Here is a 23,045-nt window from a genome sequence, read left to right as displayed (position 1 = left end):
CATAATATGGCAACAATTAACCTTGATATAGAACACTTTCTCACGAAATAATTGTTTGCTGCAACTATTTCCTTTTGCCATAAAGCCAAAAAAGAAAATAAGATCTGATTAAAACCATGGGGATAATATTGATTGAGAATCTGATATTTTACAAAAAGGATCATACAATGTACATTGTAAACAAAGTTTGACGTTTATGGATACCCATAATTTTAGCACATAATTGTAGTAGACCAGGGCCCCCGTCTTACAAAGAGTTACGATTGATCCAATCAATCGTAACTCTATGGAAATCCATCAGTGTGATAATTTTTTTCTACAGGAAATTTGCAAAATGTCCTTTGTAAACAAAGGAGAAGAAACCACATTGTCAAGAAATTAATGAATTTATAGATATACATTAATATCTATAAAAAAAATTGAACGAACATGCATTTCATATGTTGACTTTGCTGGCTTTCCATAGTTGCGATTGATCGAATCAATCGTAACTCTATGTAAGACGGGACCCTGTACTCCTTATGATGCATGTGATCTCATAATCTCACAGTGCCTTCTCTCAGAGGTTAAAAAATAAGTGTGAACAGGGTTATCACAGGGTTCCCAGCTTTTCAAGAAAACATAATTCCCTGATGAAGTTTAAAAAAATTCCCTGATAATCATTTACCTAAACCCATTCCCAGTTTTGCATGTTTTCTAAGTTGTTGCAGTGAATTATATGTATTTTAAGAATAAAAACAATAATTATGTAAAACTAATTAGTACCACCATAACCAGTCATTCAATGGATTTTGTTTTGATATGCAACAAAATATAACAGAGTCTGACTGACTACCGTGCTTTCGATTTTTTGGCTGAAGTCGGGTATAATTTATTTAAAATCTGATCTAAATTTGTGACTAAACTATGGATAGCCAATTGTGACATAGATCTTCAACAGTTATGAGGTACAGTAAGTAAGCTCATTTGACTCTCAATGTTAACTGTCTGGGAATGATAAAAAAAAACAATCTGTTGCTTTTACCATTAAAGAATTAGTGAAGAGCTTAAGTAAAGATAAGGCATTACAAAAATACCCCATTTGAGGCGTCACCGCAGTTCGGATCGCAAACTGCGGTTTTAGACCCCATTTTTCATTTGAAACTCTAATTTTTTCATTTGAACATTTCCAAGCCCCGATAAACCCATCTTGGCCAGGTAATCCCCGTTGTCTCAATTTCACCTCCACAGGCCAGTAAAGCCAAGGACGAAATGATAAACAACAGCTGTGCTATTACGTAAGACTTCTCTGCCTGTAGAAGGACCTTCGGAATGAAATTATTGTATTCGATATTTAATCACGTTTCCAAAGGCATATTGTATTCAGACATCCAATATTAGTCCTTTTTCAATTTCGAACGAAGAAAATCGACCTCGAAATAAGGAAAATAAGCGAATAAAAATTACGGTATGCTTTGCATGCAGGGACCGCCCTCAGCGCTGCGATGCATCCCATAGTTTCTGTACGTCCAGCAAGAAAATATGGGATGCATGCCGTTCACTCGCGCATTGATACAGTCCTAACGTTCGAAAAAAAAACAGCCAGACAGAAAGAAAGAAAGAAAGAAAGAAAGAAAGAAAGAAAGAAAGAAAGAAAGAAAGAAAGAAAGAAAGAAAGAAAGAAAGAAAGAAAGAAAGAAAGAAAGAAAGAAAGAAAGAAAGAAAGAAAGAAAGAAAGAAAGAAAGAAAGAAAGAAAGAAAGAAAGAAAGAAAGAAAGAAAGAAAGAAAGAAAGAAAGAAAGAAAGAAAGAAAGAAAGAAAGAAAGAAAGAAAGAAAGAAAGAAAGAAAGAAAGAAAGAAAGAAAGAAAGAAAGAAAGAAAGAAAGAAAGAAAGAAAGAAAGAAAGAAGGAAGGAAGGAAGAAAGAAAAGAAGAAAGAAGAAAAAAGTTGCACTTCACCGCGTGTATACACGGAACTCCATAGCAGGCTCTTAGACACGTTGCAATCCATCGTGTGTGGCCCCCTGCTCTGACTGTATGTGCTGGGCTGTCGTGTTATCTTCAGACCGAGGTCAAGAAACAGGTGTTTTGATACTTAAATTGCAGTTCGGGCTTATAGTACTTGGAGAAGAGAATTGGTGAAAAAGAAACTGGGGTATAGTGTTCTCAAATGGAGGTTTTTCGTCATGAGGAACAGCGTAAACCAAATTTTGGAATTTTTGGCTTCCCATAATTTTACAACAGAGTTGGACCATGGTCTAATTTGAACCCGACTTCAGAATAAGGGCAACTGAGTTTAGAACTCAATTATATTACCCTGAGGAAGGCAGATGACACCAGCATCCTCGTCATGGTCACAATTATTCTCCAGGAATCCATTGTGCAAGCAAGACTCGACGTTCACCTCCGAACCATCGCATCTCACATTGTCTAGAACTATAGCGCCCTCTCCGGCCCCGAATCGACCGCGGAGTATTGCCTGGTCCGCCCCCGGGAAGCCGAGGGAGCGACAGACGACGTCGGCACCGTTGACGTCCCAGTCATCGTCACAGATTGTGCCCCAGGCTCCGTCGTACTTGATCTCGACACGACCGGATCTGGAGTTCGGTCCGTCGGCAAGACGCAGAGAGAGACTGGATTGTTGCTCCTTGCTGTCTTCTACAATACAAAAATAAATATATTTGGACTGCACAATGTGAAGTGGTACATTTGGGTCTTAACCCACATGGACGTTACATGGCAAAACGATGTATCTGCAAAATGCACATTCATAGAAAAATCACTTTGAATTTAAAGCTTTTGTCTTTCTTTGAAAGAAAATTTGCCAGTCTAGAATTTAGTTAGATTTATTAGAGTGTAATTGAAATTATCTTCATTAATAGTTTTTAATAGTTTTTAGAACATTTAACTTGTGTTTTTCATCAAAATAAATGATTTTGTGTAGATACAACATTTAGCCAAAATCTCCAACTGTCCATATTAGTCATACGATAATGGCAAAATGATGTATCTGCAGATACATCATACAGTTCCTATGGCGATATCGTGATAATCTAGTGTATCTGCAGATATATCAATTATTTTCTATGGTTGAATCATGGCAAAATGATGTATCTGCAGATACATCATTTTTTGTTTATGGTCAAATCAATTTATCGAAACAAGCCTTCAAAACTGAAAACTGAAAAGGGACCAACCTATGCATATAACACCAACGTCCTCTGCATGCTCACAGTCGTGCCTGAAGATACCCATCGAAGGACAATCAAAGATACTCAGCTCATCCCCTGAGCAGGAGACGTCATCCAGAATTATGGGACCAACACCTACTCAAATAAAAAAAAAGAAATAACTACTTTGGTTAAATTCCTCGTTATTCAAAACATTAACCCTTAACGTGCCATTCACTGGAGTGCCACGAACACATTTTCGTGCCATGGTCATACAGCTATTGTTGTGCCTATTACATTTTGAGGAGTGCATTGCATGCATGAGTGATTCCATTGTTTAGTTCAAGGGATGGTCCGGGCTGATAATATTTATATCTTAATACATAGAGTAGAACTCACTGAGCAAAATGCCGAAAATTTCCTCAAAATCGGATAACAAATAATAAAGTTATTAAAGTTTTAGAATTTAGCAATATTTTGTAAAAACAGTCGTCATGAATATTCATTAGGTTGGCTGATGATGTCACATCTCCACTTTCCGTTTTTTACATGTACAGTGTATGTTATTACATAAAATCATATTTTTTTCATTATTTCATACTTGTGTGAATAATATGTCTCCCTTATAATGAAATAAGTTGCAGCAATCAATATCTAATGCACTAAATCAGTTCTCAATCCAATTTGACTAGTTCTTGGAGGAAAAAAATTGAATAAACTTAATTTCATATAATAAAATACAAAAGAACAAGTGGAGATGTGACATCATCAGCCCACCTAATGAATATTCATGACGACTGTTTGTACAAAATATTGCTAAACTTAAAAATTCAATAACTTTGTTATTTGTTATCCGATTTTGATGAAATTTTCGGCATTTTGCTCAGTGAATTCTACTCTATTTATTAAGCTATACATACTTTCAGCCCGGACCATCTCTTACAGCTTATGGTCAAGAGGTTTAATATTATTGTCTCAGGGGTGATTCCCTTTTTTATACATAAAACAATTGAATATAGTTTCTTTGAAAAGAATGGCACTTGCTGATTACAGTGAATGGCACATTAAGAGTTAAATAACAATGTGTTATCATCAACAAACCGATATGTTCAATGTAAGATAGAATGCAAGGCCTCTGTCTTAATCTTTGAATAACCTTGAGTTACTTCATTTCATAGCACTATGTTGTAGGGACAGTGATTTTCTGTTTTACCAGTAAATAAAACAGAATTTCTGTTTGGTTGTTATACTTTTCATGTAAAAAATTCATGGAATTCACCTTTGCAAAACGGAATTCAGGTTTCTGCTCTGTACATTTTCGGTGACAGAACGGAATTTCCATTTTTAGATAAAGTTAAAACGGAATTACAGATTTTCAGAAACAGAAAAGAAAATTTTTTGAAACGGAAAGTCACTGTCTCTAATGTTGCCTTTGACTGCAATTAGCTGTGTCCAGCAAACAGGGCTGCCAACCTGAACAAGAATATTTCAGTACTTTAAAAGTTGAAAATCAGTACTTTGGTGAGGAAATCAGTAATTTCAAAGAAATGCCATAGAACAACTAATAAACGAAAAACTGATTTAGAAATCAGTATTTTGCATGAAACCATCAGTATTGTATCATTACTTGGCAATGCGCAGCTGAACGAAATTCCAAAACAGACAAAGGTTTGACCAAGGGATTTTCTTATTTTCTGCTCATTATCAAGTGAAACAATGATTAGTTCCTCCCTGAACATGTGGAATTAGCATTGTTTAATACTACATGGTTCAGTCAAGTTGGTCCTTATTGTCAAATCTGTAAAAAATGAGATATTGTAGAATTCATACAATAACAAAAAGAAATAGTGAGTGAGGGAGATCATCGTCTGTCTCATTTACATGTCACTGAGTTGTACATATCACTGTTTTGTGAAAATAAGCAAAATTTTAAAATGTCATAACTTTCTTATTTTGCATCCGATTTTGATGAAATTTTCAGTGTTACGCTAGTTTGATTTTTCTCTATTTATTCAAATCAACATTTTTCTGGGGTGGACTTTACCTTTGAAAATGCAACCGACCAGATAACCCACCTGCTCCGAAGTCTGCCATTTGTTGCGATACCTCAGCTCCAGAGTAGCCCAGCATCTTACAGACGATGTTAGCATCATTCCAATCCCAGTCATCGTTACAGACGGTACCCCATACCCCTGCGTAGTAGACCTCCACCCTGCCTTCGTGGGCATCGCTTCCATTCACAAGGCGAACTGTCAGAAGATAAATGTCTTAGAAAATTAGAAAAAGAGTTCAATATTTAGCTTGCATACAAACACATTAGGCAACGTGCCATTTTGTGGCCCTTTTCTCTCCCTTTTTAAAGCTGTTTCTACCACTTTTGAAAAACGGCTAGAAAATGGCAAATTCTCTCATTTAGTAATCTCCATAGGCATCACTGCATGAAACCAGTATAAAATGGGTTCAATATAGGACGCTATTTGTCAATTTCGCTCAGCTATGATCACTTTAAAAATTATGTCACAGAATATTTGAGACTTTAATATTTGTTTTTTTTGTGATTGAAATTACAGCATTTACGGCATACATGTAACTCATTGCACTCTAATAATAATGTAGTAAAATAATAGCTATTGATCTTTTGATAATTCTTTTCAACTCACAATTCCAATGTGGAGTCACTTGCTTGGTACTATAAAAACCTCAATAAAAATTGCTTTGACTTCTCCATCATCGCAATGATGAAGGAGAAAAGTCAGAAATGTAATTGTTCATCTGACTAGCAATTTGGGTTGTTTTTCAGGAAATGATCGAGACATTACAAAATTGCATTACAAAACATGGTCCAAACTATTGGGTATCTCAGAATTACCTGCATGTTGTAATCATTTACTTATGGAAATGCGTGGTCCCTGTACATGTACAAAGACTTTGGGAATCTCAAAATTCAGTAGTCAACAGATTAACCCTTTGCTTACTGGAACTGGGTGAGCCCTGGACAAAGCCTACAGAATTCAGCAGTCAATGACTTAAGACTTAGTTAATTACAGACCTACACCTGCTCAGAAGAGATAAAGAGAGAGAAAAGCTTACCACTCTGTGAGCATGTCACTCCTGCATCTTCATTATGCTTGCAGTTATGCTCAAACGGTGTGCTGCCCTCGCAGTCGAACAGACTATCCTCCGTCCCATCACAGCTGAGATTATCGAGGATAATGTCGCCCTCGCCCTGTCCGAAGTTGGCCAGCGCGTGAACCGCTTCAGCACCGGGAAATCCAAGCATCCGACAGAAAACATTTCCTTCTTCCATCTCCCAAAGATCGTCGCAGACGGAGTAATATTCGCCTTCGTAATACGCCTCTACTCTTCCTTCTCGGTAGTTGTTGCCATTTACCAAACGACCTTTGTAAACGAAGACAGAGAATAAGTGAATTCTTAACATAAAAAGAAGAAAATATTAATAACAGGCATTTAATGCTACTTCCAGAACTAGTGCTGCTCCAACTACTACTACTCCAACTACTACTACTCCAACTACTACTACTCCAACTACTACTCCTCCTACTCCTACTCCTACTCCTACTCCTACTCCTACTCCTACTCCTACTCCTACTCCTACTCCTACTCCTACTCCTACTCCTACTCCTACTCCTACTCCTACTCCTACTCCTACTCCTACTCCTACTCCTACTCCTACTCCTACTCCTACTCCTACTCCTACTCCTACTCCTACTCCTACTCCTACTCCTACTCCTACTCCTACTCCTACTCCTACTCCTACTCCTACTCCTACTCCTACTCCTACTCCTACTCCTACTCCTACTCCTACTCCTACTCCTACTCCTACTCCTACTCCTACTCCTACTCCTACTCCTACTCCTACTCCTACTCCTACTCCTACTCCTTCTCCTTCTCCTACTCCTACTCCTACTCCTACTCCTACTCCTACTCCTACTCCTACTCCTACTCCTACTACTACTACTACTACTACTACTACTACTACTACTACTACTACTACTACTACTACTACTACTACTACTACTACTACTACTACTACTACTACTACTACTACTACTACTACTACTACTACTACTACTACTACTACTACTACTACTACTACTACTACTACTACTACTACTACTACTACTACTACTACTACTACTACTACTACTACTACTACTACTACTACTACTACTTCCACTACTACTACTACTACTACTACTACTACTACTACTTCCACTACTTGTACTTCTATCACTAGATATTTGTAATTCACACACATGAAACAAACAAAGAATTCAAGAAACTTGATTGTTATCCTGGTTGAAAGGTTTCTAGGCATTAAAATAATAATACAAGATTGATAGTGCATTCATATCTCAAGCTAATTTTCGATCCTCCTTGCCAAAACCGAGACAACCTTACCTAGCGGAGAGCAGATAACTGACGCATCCTCACTGTGACCGCAATTCTCCATCAGATAACCGTTATGCCGACACAGCGCCAAATCCTCCTCCGTCCCCTCACAGCTGACGTCATCAAGCACCGTAGCCCCGGTACCCTCTCCATAGAACGCACCGGAGAGGGCGTTCTCCGCCCCAGGAAAACCGAGCATGCGGCATACCACCTCCGCATCACGCAAATCCCAGCCATCATCACACACCGTACCCCATTCGCCGTTGTATTCCACCTCTAGACGACCCTGGCGTGCGCTCCCACCGTCAACAAGACGGATATCCAAGGTCATCTTCGCTGCTTCAGTTGGGGCTGTATTGAGGGAAAAATATACAGGGTCCGTGGTATTATGAAAATTGTCTTAACTTTGTTGATAACTCAGCAAGATAAGAGCGCGCTAAAATTATCTTTAATCAGTAATCTGGAAATAAGTCTCGGTAGTACTATCTCCAGAATGTCAGACATTTTGAAAAGCAAGATGTTCTTGCAAAATGCAGCAAGAAATTATTGTTGACCAAGAAATATTGCATGTAACATTAAATTACAATTGCCCCCAATCTCTAAATTTTAGTGTATTTTCCAAGGAAGTGAACATAAATATAAGAGAATGTTCAGTATACCTTTCATCTCGATACGATGTCTTGCGCACAAAGAAATTTATGTGCCGTTTTCAGTTTTACACATATTTTGCTTGGACATCATAAGTCCTCAGTGAAAGTTACAAAAAAATGTTACAAGAAAAGATACAAGAATGTTCAGGATACCGAGTTTATTATATCTCTCAAGTTACAATATTTGTCTTAAGACAATTTTTAACATACGGCCCCAGGGATTACAAATATCTAAAACATTGCAGAACTTAAACACTTTAAATATACAGGTTCATTTTCTGGTTGGGTTCACAAACGTTTGAGCATCACTATTTACGGCAAGGAGACTCACCAAGGCAAATCACAGTCGCATCTTCTTCATGATCACAGTCATGTTTCAGGAGACCATTGTGCTCACAATCCAGAATATCACCCTCTGTGCCATTACACTGCAGCGTATCCAGGAGGATCTGGCCCCGCCCCATTCCATATCTCCCCGACGACGGGATGCTCTCGGCCCGGTAGAAACCGAGCATCCGGCAGACAACGTCCGCGTCCTTGATATCCCACCCGTCATCACAGATGGTTCCCCAAGCGTTGTTGTGGTACATCTCGACGCGTCCTTCGTTGCTAGTCGTGCCGCCAACAAGACGTACTGGTTTGGTCATATAGAATCGATATACAAAACTTGACATTCATACACATAAGAAGTCTTATATTATTAGCGTTGCAATAAATCTCAACACGACCTTCATTTCCAGTGGTTCCACCAAGGAGACCTACTAGATTGTGAAAACGGAATTAATGAAAAAGTAAATATTGTAAAGTTAAAGTGGTGGTGCTTTTTGTTTACTGCTAAGAAAACATGTTTGCTTGTAAGCAAGCAACCAGAGGACTAAAGGACTGAGGACAAATCAAGCATAATGTTTATATTTCTCAATGAAACTTTGACTTTTGACTCTTGACTTTTACATGTACTTTTCCATCTGTTTTATCTATCTATCTATCTACATGTATCTACCTATCTATCAATGATTTGGTGGATCTATATTTCATAAAATCTATAAAAAATTGAATAAGAAAAAATCTCTATCTTTATGGCATTGTACAATTTGATTTTATGTGTATATTGATAAAAACAAAACTTTTGGTCAACAAACCTCTTGACGTGCACACAGCCCCAGCGTCTTCCGAATGTCTGCAGTTATGCACAAACAGACCATTGTGGCCGCACCCAAAGATATCCCACTCACTCCCGTTACAGTTCACATTGTCCAAGATAATCTTTCCACTGCCATCCCCGTACTCTCCGGAGACTCGGTAACCTTCGACCCCCGGGAATCCCGCCATCCGGCAAACAATCTCAGCATCGTGGATCCCCCATTCGTCGTTGCAAATCGTGCTCCATTCTTCGTCATAGTAGAGCTCTACCCGACCCTCACGGTAGTGGCTACCATTCACCAAACGAACTGTAAAATTTGAATGAAATCAGAGAAAATAACAGTCAACAATATGTCACTCCAAATTATCCTTGCAGAAGTTCAATTCTGTTTTGAAATTTGTCAATAAAGCTATGCGATTGAGTATACAGTTGAGTTAAACGATCTGCGACATTCTGACATAATGATCAATATTATCAATGATATAAATCAGCTCTATAACGGAGTGCTAAGGTTTCTTTTTAAGTTACACAAAATAGGTGCTTACATGTAAGACTAAAAATTGCTATAAAATGTTTACCATTATTCAAGTTCAACCTTTTTTTTTTCAATAATGTGCAGTATTTTTCATAGAAGATTTGCCAGGAAGGCCAATGACAATGACCGATTATTTCCATACCCAATGGGGAGCACACCACGCCCGCATCCTCGTGATGCCCGCAGTTCTCAACCATGATCCCGTTATGGACGCATTGCGCGAGGTTCTCTTCCTCGCCTGTACAGTCAACGTTATCCAGGTACGTGCTGCCCGACCCCTCACCGAAGAACGCGGACAGAAGCGCCGACTCCGCCCCGGGGAATCCGAGCATACGGCAGACGACCTCGGCATCCCTGATGTCCCAGGAGTCGTCACAGACGGTCCCCCACGCATCGTTGTAGAAGACCTCGACGCGACCCTGACGGTCACCTTGACCCCCGACAAGGCGCACCTCAAGCTCGGACATGGGCTCATGGGTGGTAAACGCTGGAGGATAAGGTGTGAAATAAGAAATGAGCATGGGAGCTTTTCACAAACTTGAAGTGTGACTTTAATTCGCAGTTAAATTCCAAGTTGTGTGCATTACCTTTCTATAGGACATTTCTACAATGTCTTTTGTAAAGAAAGAAGTACACAGAACTTTCAAGAAAACCATGTATGTACAAATATAATTTAAGGATCCGATCTTAAGAGGGGACTATGCTATTTCAACCCACAATAAAACTTTTGATTGGTTGATTGTAAAAAAATACTTTGTGTGTTCAATATACAATGCGCTGGCTGGACACATCACTATTGTGTATGTGTTAAATGCAATATGTACATGTATGTAACTCTACTCGAACAAAACGGCGAAGAGTTAATGATTTCAAGCACAGCCTCAATAATTTAACTCACCTGTTTTACATCGCAGTCCAACATCCTCAATGGACCCGCAATTATGGACCATAAGTCCATCACTCTCGCAGTCCCAAATGCTTGTCTCGTTACCATGGCAATTGACCTCATCAAGGAAGATGTTGCCACTCCCTGGCTGGAAGACCGTAAGGAGAGGTTCTTCAGCAGCGACGTACCCAAGCATGCGACAAACGACGTTAGCATCCTGCATATCCCAACCGTCGTCACAGATCGTCCCCCACAATCCATTGTGATAAACTTCAAGCCTGCCCTCTTCCGGAGCTCGGCCCCCAACCAGACGAACAACTACAAGAGTATAATTACAGGAAACAGATATCAGTTATTTAAGGAAAAAAACCCAGGCATCATGTGTTCTAAGCCTGGGTAATCACTTCTGCACCACTGAACGGGCAACTAGTTTATTGATGCTGTACACATTTACCTGTAAATGCTAAACAATTACAACTCTGGTTTGACCCCATCTGGAATATGGGAACATACAGTATGTTATGGAATGTGAGATTCAAAATGGATGCAGACAAAGTAGAGAAGGGGAGCTACTCGCATGATTCCTGGTCTCCAGAGTTTACCGTATGAGCTACGTCTAGAGACAGACCTGCCAACCTCTGGGAATGAAAAATTGTATTCTGTGATTTAAAAAAAATGTATTTTTCCCCAAAAAAGTGTATTTCATAATAAAATGCGTGGCGCACTCGCTCATTGCGGCGCTCAAGCTGCATGCAAGCTAAAATGTGCACTGCTCTTGCAGATGAAAAAACAACAACATTGAAACATGTGTATATCTCACCCTGGTTTTAACAAAATGATTGAAAAAAAAACAAGTTACCTGAAATTACATTGATCTAATAACAATATTTGTGTAAGTTTAATGAAATAGAGACATATAGAGATGATTTTTCTCAATAATTTTTTTTTTACAAAAACATATTTTTCAAAGAAAAAACATACAGTAATGCCGTATTTTGGTTGCAAAAACGTACTAAATACGCCAAAAACGTACTGGTTGGCAGGTCTGTAGAGAGACTCAACCTTCACTCACTGTTTTATAGAAGATGAAGTGTAGATATGATTACTGTTTACAAACTGTTAAATAGAAAGTTTGGGGTCTATTCACACCAGAAATATATTCAGCAACTAGAGGTCACAAGTTCAAGCTTTTCACAGGACGATCTCGGTTGGAATTTAGGAGTAAATGTTTTAGTCAAAGAGTAATTTCTGTTTGGAACAGACTGCCTAGAGAAGTACTGGAAGCTAAATCAGTGGAAAGGTTTGAACATCTTTTGGACAAGTGTTGGTAGGGGGGAAAGATTTAAAACCTCAATTTCTCAACGTACGTAAAGTTTCACAATTTTAAACTGTCTAAATAATTATCAATTACCAGAAGCAAAGACCGGAAAACCTACAGGAGAAGTCCTTTATTTCCATACCTGATGTGATGTGCTGTGATAAGAAAATCATTGTAAGTGCTTTGCTCTGGCTGCTTTCAGAAAAGCATAATTGCCTACACTGCATCCCCCTATTAAAGGCACTATGCAAATTTATACAGCAGCTCCATTATTAAGGGGAGATTTTTGCTCTGATTGAATGGATAGAATCTGAACTGCTACCACTGAGTCATGATCCGGCCAAGCTTAAGAGGAGACAGAACTTGGAACTAAATACAGAGACATCCATTAGTATCCATAAGCAAGTAAGTTAAGTGCAAATAACGTACCAGGTGGACACGTAACGCTGACATCCTCACTATGCTCGCAATTGCACTTAAAGTATGGCTCATGCAAACACTCGTACAGTTCCGTCTCGTTGCCTCGACAAACCACATCATCCAGGATGATATCACCGGTGCCGTAACCAAAGCTTGTCTGGAGCGGGAGGTTCTCCTCTGTGGCTTCGGGGTATCCCAGGGCCTGGCAGACAACGTTGGTGTTCTCCAGACTCCAGGCATCATCGCAAACCGTCCCCCACTTACCGGTATGGTACACCTCCAGGCGACCACGCCCTGGCATGGTGCCATTCACAAGCCGCATGTCTGAGGAGTACAAGAGTTACATGGTTGCAAGGCTTTAGTTCGGGACACAATATTGACTTTATGGGTCGATACGAGATTCCAGGAGGGATGACGGGCAATGTTTTAAGAAGAAATTTTGAATTTAAGGTGGGTGGTTTTAGTTAGAGGTGATGGCAAAAACAAGTGAAGAAACAAGTAGAGGAAAAGAATACATACATGTATAGGAGGGTTGACTTGAGGGTGGAGGATGCACTTATGTACCATACACAATTGCAACGAGTATGAGGTAAATCCTCAGTTGCAACTATATATACACATTACAGTGGGTGAATTCAAGTACGGTGTTGAAATCTGGTGTTGGTGATGTAACAACACTGTACTTAAAATGATGCTGGTGTTGGGATAGACCTCAGAAAATATGAGGCATTTCTACCGTTTTATGTTGAGCGTTAGTTTATTCTAATGAACCATGCATTACAATCTATGTGTGATTTCCACATTCACCGACACCAACCCCCAGGGATTGGAAAAATTGCGATTTCAAGTTCGCAGCATGTGTGCGTGACGTCATGGGCTATCAGTTACGCAATCGGTATTGTTTTTCTGAATACAACACCGGCACTGTACTTGAAATCACCCAATGTAGATTTTGTACTGTAGACATGAAAGCTGTACAGTGGTGTGTTAGTTTGCAGGCACACCCCTAGGGACAGTTATTTTCCGTTTAAAAAAAATTGCCTTTTCCGTTTCAGAAAATCTCAAATTCCGTTTCAGCATGTCAGAAAACGGAAATTCCGTTTACACATTGAATAGCAAAATCACAACACGTACACTCGCACTGGTCAAAATTTGTATCTGCTACTGTACCAACACAATAGAATCCGTTCTAATCGGATCTATGCGGGTGCATAAAATATTTTTACAAACCCATTTAACATGCATACATCCTCACCTTTCACATTATTAGCATTATTTCACGGTGAAATGATATTTCATCGATAATTTTGGTTTTTTTTGGACATCGTTATCATCAGTCAACGGCTTTTGCCAATCCGCCATCTTGGATTTTAAGACCACGATATCGTGCTGTTACATCTTCAAACGCAGAGGGCAGCAACACACGACCGTGTAGTTGAACGATATGTGTGCATGTGAAGCCCAACCCGGCCGGCCGGGTACGGGTGAGGGGTACAATCGAGTGTGCTGATGTCGAGTGCAGTCACGATGTGTGAATTGTCATGATAGTAGCAAAGTGAGATCGTGTTTTCTGGGGTTTTGTGGCCATTTAATATTCTCATTTTGTTGTGATTTTGGAGTAATTTCTGTTGCTATTCTGTGTATTTTGAGGGAAAATACGTTTTCCGTGATTTTCCGTTTGAAATGCCACTTTCCGTTTCAAAAGGCCCTTTCCGTGAATTCCGTCCGTTTTCCGCGATCGCGGAAAATCACTGTCCCTACACCCCCTGATTGAAACTTTGATCAACAAGTGTGTCCCCACGAAAAGACTAGCACATACAAAACTTGCTGTTCTGAGAGGGCCTTCAGTACACACGGCATGAGTAGGCTGCATATTCTGTACAGCAGACTAGGTATGTTACTTGTTGTGTGAAAGTAAACATGAAATAAATATGACCCATGTTATCTTACTCAGATCACAGATCACACTGGCATCTTCCCCGTGGTGGCAGTTATGATCCAGGAACCCGTCGTGGGGGCATTCCTGGATTGTCCTCTCCGATCCATCGCACTGAATCTCATCAAGGATGATGGCCCCTTCACCTGGACCAAACCTCGCTGCCTTGGGCGCCGCCGTGGCATGGGGATACCCTATCATACGGCAGACAACGTCGGCCTCGACCATGTCCCAAGAGTCATCGCATATCGTACCCCACTCCCCGTCGTAACTGATCTCGACTCGACCCTCGCGGACGTTCTTGCTCCCTCGGAGTCTAATATCTGCATGAAAAAAACAGAGGGTTTTTTTTACATGGGAATATTTCTAGAAATGAAGAAAGATTTACGAGATTAGCAAATTAAGCAATAATAATAATAATATGGAGCTTTTATATAGCGCTTAATACAAGACAGTTTCTAAGCGCTTTACAATTTAAACAGAACGTGAATAAAACAAGTACAATATAATTTAATTAAATAGAAACAAAGTATGAATATAAGTGTACAATTTTAAGGAGTAATTAATGTCAATCATATAAACAACAAGACATTCTAGCTCAGTGTCAGTTTTTTTCTCAAGCAATAATACACTGTTCCGCATGTGCCTGTGTTGACACACCAGACCTAGATCTATAAGTTGTAATTAACCTTGGTTTTATAGACTTTTAATGAAATCAGTGTTTACCGCAACTATGTTCATTTATCTTTCACTCTTTGCTCTGTGCATTTTAAACCAAAGGACTGCTAGGGGTGTTTCATAAAGCTGTTTGTTAGTTCGGAGCGACTTTAAACCTGGTGAACGTTTCTTACATGCTATTTATAATCAACAGTACACATTTAATGGTGAATATCATTTACCACAAAAAAGGATCACCAATCGCTCTTAAAGTCACTCTTAACTTACGAACAGCTTTATGAAACGGCCCCATCAACTATTTTTAAGGTGACGAGTTAACCCAAAGGCTCAGTTGCCTGTTTCACAAAACCACTATAAGACTAATTTACTACATGTAGTACATATTTCTGTGGAGTGGGCAAAGTCAAGAAACTGCATGTTGTGAAACAGGCCCCTGAATCTGTGCTATGTTTAGCTCACAATATCTTCCAGAATCCTTTGCCACATATTTTCATATATTTCATACAAACAGTCACTTGGATGATCATGTTAATGGATTCTGTACAAACTCATTTCAACTGGCATTCATCTTTCACTTGGAACAAAGCAGGATTTAAAAATGTATGACTACTGACTACACCTGGGGGCCGTTTCATGGTGGCGATTGGTGGTGATTTCTTAACCTAATCAGTAATTGCTAAGAAAGCATGAATGCTTGTATTTAGCAAGCAACCTGACGACCGATGGCTTAAGGGGGACCTAGTAATGAGGATTAATGCTTTACCAGAGGGCACTAGCGCACCAAGTGGAAATCAAACCCGGGTCACCGGAATCCGAAACCGACTGAGCTATTGTGCCTCCATAAATCTGTCTGCAAGTTAAGAATGACTTTAAAAATGACGGGTGAACCTTTCTTGTGGTAAATGATATTGATCATTAAATGTTCATTGGTGGTTACTTAACATGCAAGAAAGGTCCACCAGTCATTCTTAAAGTCGCTCTGAACTTACTGTAAGAACAGCTTTCTGAAACACCCACCTGGTATGCAATGAACCCCGGCAATCTCTCCTTCCTCACAGTTGTGGTGACCGAACGGAAGATGAGAACACTCGAAGATATCGCTTTCACCTCCCTTGCATCGAACCTCATCCAGGTGGTATTCATCCGACGTATCCCCAAAGAAGCTGTTCGAAGTGGCCCCCAAAGAACCTTGAAAACCCAGGGTCCGACAGGCCTGACAGAAAGAAAGAAAAGAAGTTGTCAAGTCACACATACAGGGTTCCCGCAGAATTCCATGACTTTTCCCTGACTTTTCACTGACTAAATTGCTGCTTTCCATGACTTCCCGTGACGTCCCGGGAGTTATATAGAATTTGGGATGTCACAAAACTGGGAAAAATGGAAATCATGAACACCAATTATAATAGCAGAGTATGAGAGTTGCAAGACACGACAAACTGGAAAGCTGCCATAGCCAAGAGGTAAATGCATTCCATGACTTTTCACAAATTTTCAAAATTCCCTGACTTTCCATGACCACAAATTTTCCAGCATTTGCAATGACTGTGGGAACCCTGCAGACAGTAAGGCCCATGTTCAGAATGGTGATGGTTACCATGGTACAAAACCAAACGACCTGAAAACCGTGAATGGTGCAGAATTATTTTATTGTTTATATTGCACTTCATTCAAGTGTGAATGCAGTGCTCTTTGCCAAAAGTTAGTAATTTATAATTGAATATTTCACAAAGTATATGATTAGTTCATAAGTTCATTTTATTTGTCTTCCAACTTTGAGTTTGAATACATGACAAACATACAAGTGTGTATGAAACAGTAAGCAGAGTACATGATAAAACATACAGGTATACATAAAACAGAGTACGGTATGCAGAAAACATTGTTTTTAAATACATTATACAGCTTAAGACAGAAAAGAAAAAAATTTAAAGGAAGACGAGGAGACCTAAGTGAAGCAATGCTGATTAAATAAAGCATTGTTATAAAACAAACACTCTGCGTAGTTTATGGTTTTGTACCACTGTACATACAATTCGGTGGATTTGCAATACGGTTTTACAACACTATTGGCCCGTAACACAAAGCTCATAAAAATCATTGTATAATATTTTTTTACATTGATTGCATTGAAAATAATATAAAATTAATCGTGAAAATCATGTGTACGATTAATTGCTAACCTTTTGTGTTACGGAGCCCACAAAAACACATTTGCTCAATAAAATAATGGAATTGCAAGCATTATTTTAAAGAAACAGAACTCTGTAGTTACTTAACTCCTACATGTACTTGTTATAAAGTACGGTAAAAGAATTACATAAAATAGAAAGAGACAGAAGAACATGCCGAAAAAAAAAGAGGGGAGGAAAATAGAGGCACAAACCCCCAAACTGGGTGATTTTGCCCCCCCCCCTCCCATGCTCAAAAGAGCCCTAGAAATCAAAAAAGGACCCCCACAAAATCCTCATTCATTGCCATGTTAAGGCTTCCAATGTAACAGTGTAAAAAGTAACCCCTGGCCCCTAAAACAATAGGCTAATACAGTAATAATAACAATAATAAAAGCAATTTATTAGGCGCCATACCCATCTCGTAAGAGATGCTTAAGCCTTAAGGCGCCAAAGTGAAGGGGGGCGCAAAACAAAATAACCCCCCAAAAAATTATCCCTGATAAAATTATTTATAGAGGTAAATTCTTAGCTTTATCTTATATGTTTCGACACACTTGCTATCCCAGATCTCTTGTGGGAGGGAATTCCATAGCGAGGGCCCCGCACTTTGTTTTAAAAATATAAACAAAAAAAGTAATAATTTTGTGAAAAGTAGTAATGAGAAGTTTCTTACCAATTCAGCATCTTGTTCGTCCCAGGAGTCGTCACATATAGCCCCCCAGACACTGCCATTCCTTAGCCGTACCTCAACGTTGCCTTCATACGTTGTATGACCTCCAATCAGTCTGATATTCTTAGATGGGTCTTGGCTAGCCTTATATTCATTCACTGAGGAGAGGGAGAGGGAAATATTTTTATTTGAATTTTACACTTTGATTTCAAATACTGCGAAATTCCTAACAAATTTGGGGTTCAATATTTGACATTTCTATACATTATGGGTCAAAAGTGATGGATCTATGACACTTGAATTCCTGAAATTATGTTGAAACTTTTAGATTTTGGAAAGTCTGCTTTCATTTTGGATCAGCTAATAACTACTGCTGCTGCTGCAACTACTACTACTGCTGCTGCTGCTGCTACTACTACTACTACTGCTACTGCTACTGCTACTGCTACTGCTACTGCTACTACTACTACTACGACTACTACTACTACTACTACGACTACTACTACTACTACTACTACTACTACGACTACGACTACGACTACTACTACTACTACTACTACTACGACTACTACTACGACTACTACTACTACTACTACTATTACTACTACTACTAGTACTACTATACCATTACTTCTACTGTACAACAACTACATGTACTTCTGAACGTACTGTACTTTAAGTAATGGAACTGCTACAATATGTGAGAGCAAGACTACAGAGTAACTGGCCACCCTAAATCCAATAATAATTAAGTTGCCCATAATGAATTCTGAGATTTTTATTAAGCTTGAAAAGGCACATCCTAAAGCTTTAGAATGATATATAACTTGTCAAGAACTTGATTGAATGCAGAAGAAGTCCAGTGAAAGCTCAAAAAGATAAGGAGCAAACAAGGTTTCAAGTTCTACATGTAGGTTCACTCAGGCATGAGATGCACACACTGTGCAATCTCAGTTTAATTCCAATTAATCCTTTAAAAAAAGTGTCAAATAAACTCTTGTATCTTTCTTATTCAACTTTTCAAGTTCAAATTTGACACTACGATGAAGCAGGATTACTCTTTCAGAGAAGCTAATTTTCAACATTTTGCTTTTGAAGACTAAATTGTTATTGTCATTATTTTTTCCCTATTTATTCAGAACCTTCTTCCCAGGTGACTTATTATTTATCATTTGGTTGGCTGGTGACATATGACTTACATATAGCATCAAAGGCCGACAATCGCCTCTCTCTCTCAGTACCCGATTCCTTTGCTTCACCTGAAAAACAAATAAAACAAGAGATAAAACTAGTTTAAAGAATGATCATTGGTCAGTATCAAGCGCACAGGACACTTGTAATTTGAAATTTTATGGAAGGACTCAATCCTTAGTCTCTCTCCCTCAACATACTCACACCAATGTGAGGTTTTTATGTATGTAAGCTTGCACAAGAAATGTGCTACATGTATGTACAGTACAGTATAGGTACATGCGTACCATAGGACTTGAATTGCTCCTGTGCAATTGAATAGCTGTATCACAAAATTGTTATATCCCTATTAATAATGAGTAATAATATATTGCACAGGCCGGTGTTGCCTTTACGACGTCCCGAGTAGACCTCTACTCCCTCAATAGTTTTAGTTTACATGAGGACAAGAACGGCATCTCAGTACGTCAACATTAAGTAAAGTGACCCTGGCTGTGTCACAAATCAGAATCACATTGAGACAGACCCTCAGCAATTTCTAGAGTGTATTCTCTTTCTTCCCCCTGTGCACCTCAACAATGCCAGTAAAACCCAGCTCCACACACTTATTTTATACTTTATTCGCAATCTTCACACAACCCCCCAAAACCTCCTCAGCAACTTTTCTAGCTCTAACAACCCTTAGGAAGTGTCTGCATTCATTTCTACGGATACTAGCGATCTCTGACCTTAATGGAGGAAGGATACAAGAGAGAGAGATAAATCTTAAACTCCTCCTTTCATTGGATCACTTTATTTTGTAGGACTGTTATTTTGACATTCGGTTTCCTTTAATAGTTATTTATGGTTCAAGCTTTGGTTTTTAGTTCAGCTTTGTTTACATTCTTGATGCTTCTGTTGTCATCCATTTACATTTGACTTTCAACCTACTTCTCCTGTCATTCCTTTCCTATTCAGATGTGTTCATTCATTACATTCCCACATCTGATTCTTTTGTTCAACATTCTTATTATGTAATCATCTCAACATCTTATTCATTTCCATCCTCTATCTCTTATTGGTTATCTTTATGAATTAGACTTTTCCACTTTCAGTTGGCTTCTCCATTCTCTTTATTTTCATTGGTTGATTTTGTGTAATTTGAATATATGCTAATTTTGTAATGCAATTCTGAGTTTTACTGAGGCAAGGAAGCCCAGCAAATAAAGCAGTGCACGACCAGACTTCATCAAGTTAAGTTCAATTTTGTTCCTGTGTCTTCATAGTTAAGTTCCATCTTCTCCTCTCCGTTTGCTTCCATTTGATGTGTATGATTGAGCTTCTGTTCCTTCTTCAGTTTTTAAAACACTTACCGTATTTCTCCATATATACTAGTACTGTATTATTTTCAACCCCACAATATGTTTAACTACACAAACTCAAATCAATTGCAATTTAAGTTTTTAGATAAATTTATTTAAATCCATTGCAACTCATTTCATGACAGATAATCACAAAAACCATAATGAATAGACCACAGCCTACATGGTATGGTCACAGGAGTTGCAGTTGTGATGAGATATTTAATGGGAGTGTGAGAATTGTGTTTTTTTTCTTTAATACATTGTACATGTATTTTTTTTATGTAAAGCATCATGTTTTCTTTCCTAATCCACTAAGAGTCTTAGTGGATTAGAAACAAAAAATGATGCATGTGTTGTGTGTGCAGCATATCAGGGCCCCGTCTTACAAAGAGTTACGATTGATCCGATCAATCGCAAGTTTCGCAACTATGGAAAGCCAGGCAAGTCAACATATGAAATGCATGTTTGTTCAATAATTTTTTCTAGATATGAAAGTATATCCATAAAGTCATTGATTTCTTGACAATTTGGTGTGTAAAGTAACATATCATACAAAAAAAGTATTGGTGTATTTATAGCAAAAAAGAGGAACAGTTGATTGGCATGTCTGCCTTTGGCACATATTTTTTATTCATACAGACACTTGGGTGGTCATTATATTGGATTCTGTAGAAAGTCATTTTGAAAATTGAATTCTTTTATTTTTTTTAAATTAAAAATATAGATTTTAAAATGACAATTTTCTGGCAATTTTACTTCCAGAGGGCGTCCACAAAAATATGCCCAAAATTCAAGTTTTTGAGTCTCTGTCTCTGGTGAATATAAAAATGATCCCCAAAAGTAAATTGCAAATATATGGAAATTAGTAGTTATGGTTACAAAAGTAATATTTTAATTAACTTTTTAAGTGTGTGTTATGTGCTGCATTGGCATACCATAGATCTACAAAATAGATTCCCCACAGGTACAGGCAGTCAACAAGACGTACGGTACACCTTCTTTACAAGTAGACTACGACTATGACCAGGGTGACCAGATTTCACAAAATGAAATACGGGACAATCGACAAAGGCGCTGCATGAGCGGATCGACCGAGCCAGGTCTTAATAAAAAAAATAAGATCAACAAAGAAGGCTACATACTGTAGTGTAGGTATGTGACAAAAAAAATGAAAATCATCAAATATGAATAAATTTGGTATCACTTGAAAGCTCTTAAAAAGACCTTTAAAATGATACCAAGAACTTTAATTTTCATCAAGAAATTAGAAAGTTATTCCAGTTTAAGTTGCGCATATTCATCCAAATTTGTGGTCATTGTCTTAATGTAAAGTCAATGGAGTACAGAACCCATTTTTGTGACCATTTTGTGACCATTTTGAACCCAAGTCTTCAACAGGTTCTAACTTCTTTGTTTTTGAGTCCTATGAAGTAATTTAGGTATCAATGGAAAGGTGAGAGAATGCTCAATTGATGTATATCAATTCATCTTGTAATTTTTCTTATTATGTGTAAAATAATTTCTTCTAATTAATTCTAATTAATTATGCAAATAACACAAAATCACAATTACTCGCCTCTTTTTTTGCCAAATGAAGGTGATTATGATAGATAATTCATATAATTTAGTTGGCATCAAGACAGCATCATGTAGATAATTTCCTAAATGAATTTGTCTAAAGTATTGTTATTGTAATTTCTAATGTATTTCTTTGTTTTTCTGATATAAATTACAAGCTCTTTTTCAACTTAGTATTGTAATTTTGTATATGTGTATGTACGGGGGTCCTTTTTTACATATAAAACATTTTCTTTTGTACTTTGTATGACCAAATATAAATATGTGTGCTTTTTTCTGATGATTTTCATTGTTTCACCAATTCCTTATGTATTCTATTGTTTCAACAATTTGTTATACATGTATAATATGTAGCTTTTGATTTGAGAGACAATGGACATGTGATTACATTTTTTTCGAAGGAATGAGCAGCTGAGTGTAAAATATGTATGTAGAATTGTATGCAATTTATTTCAAGTATCAAGAAGGACGAAAATTAAGTTTTAATATATTCTATCAGTTGTCAATGTCTTATATTTGTATACATATTAAGGCCCTGTTTGAGCTCTCTTTTTAAAGAAAAATAAATAAATTCAAATTATTTGTCGAAGCCAAAAGAAAAGGAAAAGAGTGGTCTATTTCTTTCAAAACAAAACAAAAAACAACCAGGAAAAATATATAACAAAGCTCTAAACAACAACAAAACAGACATCAAAGCTCCAAACAAGCACTAAAAACAAGAGAAACAAAAGTGACACAAAAACTTGTACCAATCCCATCCCCATTTTCCAATTCAAAACACAACCCCCACCTGCGCCCCTAAAAAAAGACAAGTGAATAAAAAAATAAATAGTAAAATTAATAATAAAGAAAACATAAATACATGACTTAGACCCATCTGGAAATGAAATATTCTTTCCTCTGAGTTTTCATGTATTTTCTTACAAGAGTGAAAAAAATTACAACAAAAAAATAAACAACATCTAGT

The 23,045-nt window shown here is 38.0% G+C and overlaps 2 protein-coding genes across 2 annotated transcripts in view; both read right to left on the bottom strand.

The window, feature by feature from the left end:
* The window catches only part of LOC129267820 (uncharacterized), a 72,688-nt gene extending 53,466 nt beyond the window's left edge, over positions 1-19,222 (bottom strand). The window contains exons 1-14 of the mRNA XM_064104598.1: positions 19,166-19,222; positions 17,970-18,124; positions 16,143-16,338; positions 14,462-14,770; positions 12,521-12,835; positions 10,786-11,091; positions 10,030-10,374; positions 9,351-9,659; positions 8,543-8,845; positions 7,571-7,912; positions 6,239-6,547; positions 5,224-5,397; positions 3,176-3,304; positions 2,295-2,636 (exon numbers count right to left, since the gene is read on the bottom strand). Coding sequence (XP_063960668.1) covers positions 2,295-2,636; positions 3,176-3,304; positions 5,224-5,397; positions 6,239-6,547; positions 7,571-7,912; positions 8,543-8,845; positions 9,351-9,659; positions 10,030-10,374; positions 10,786-11,091; positions 12,521-12,835; positions 14,462-14,675 — 3,088 coding nt within the window. The 5' untranslated portion in view covers positions 14,676-14,770; positions 16,143-16,338; positions 17,970-18,124; positions 19,166-19,222. The remainder of the gene's footprint in view (positions 1-2,294; positions 2,637-3,175; positions 3,305-5,223; positions 5,398-6,238; positions 6,548-7,570; positions 7,913-8,542; positions 8,846-9,350; positions 9,660-10,029; positions 10,375-10,785; positions 11,092-12,520; positions 12,836-14,461; positions 14,771-16,142; positions 16,339-17,969; positions 18,125-19,165) is intronic.
* Positions 14,764-20,522, bottom strand: LOC135155564 (scavenger receptor cysteine-rich domain-containing group B protein-like). The gene is made up of 5 exons (XM_064105046.1): positions 20,510-20,522; positions 19,166-19,225; positions 17,970-18,124; positions 16,115-16,338; positions 14,764-14,770 (listed from the first exon to the last, which is right to left on the bottom strand). The coding sequence occupies exons 1-5, from the start codon at positions 20,520-20,522 to the stop codon at positions 14,764-14,766; spliced, it is 459 nt and encodes a 152-aa protein (XP_063961116.1).
* Between the last annotated feature and the right edge of the window lie 2,523 nt (positions 20,523-23,045).

The sequence above is a fragment of the Lytechinus pictus genome, chromosome 9, assembly GCF_037042905.1.
Source record: "Lytechinus pictus isolate F3 Inbred chromosome 9, Lp3.0, whole genome shotgun sequence".
Classification (NCBI taxonomy): domain Eukaryota; kingdom Metazoa; phylum Echinodermata; class Echinoidea; order Temnopleuroida; family Toxopneustidae; genus Lytechinus; species Lytechinus pictus.
The sequence above is the reverse complement of the archived record's forward strand: the minus strand, read 5'-3'. Positions and strand labels throughout refer to the sequence as shown.

What these genes read in the sequence shown, in the direction of transcription:
- LOC135155564 (XM_064105046.1), bottom strand. An exon ending in GTCGGCCTTTGATGCTATAT is followed by an intron (nt 18,125 to 19,165) that starts GTAAGTCATATG and finishes CCCTCTCCTCAG; the next exon opens with TGAATGAATATAAGGCTAGC. An exon ending in ACGAACAAGATGCTGAATTG is followed by an intron (nt 16,339 to 17,969) that starts GTAAGAAACTTC and finishes TCTTTCTGTCAG; the next exon opens with GCCTGTCGGACCCTGGGTTT.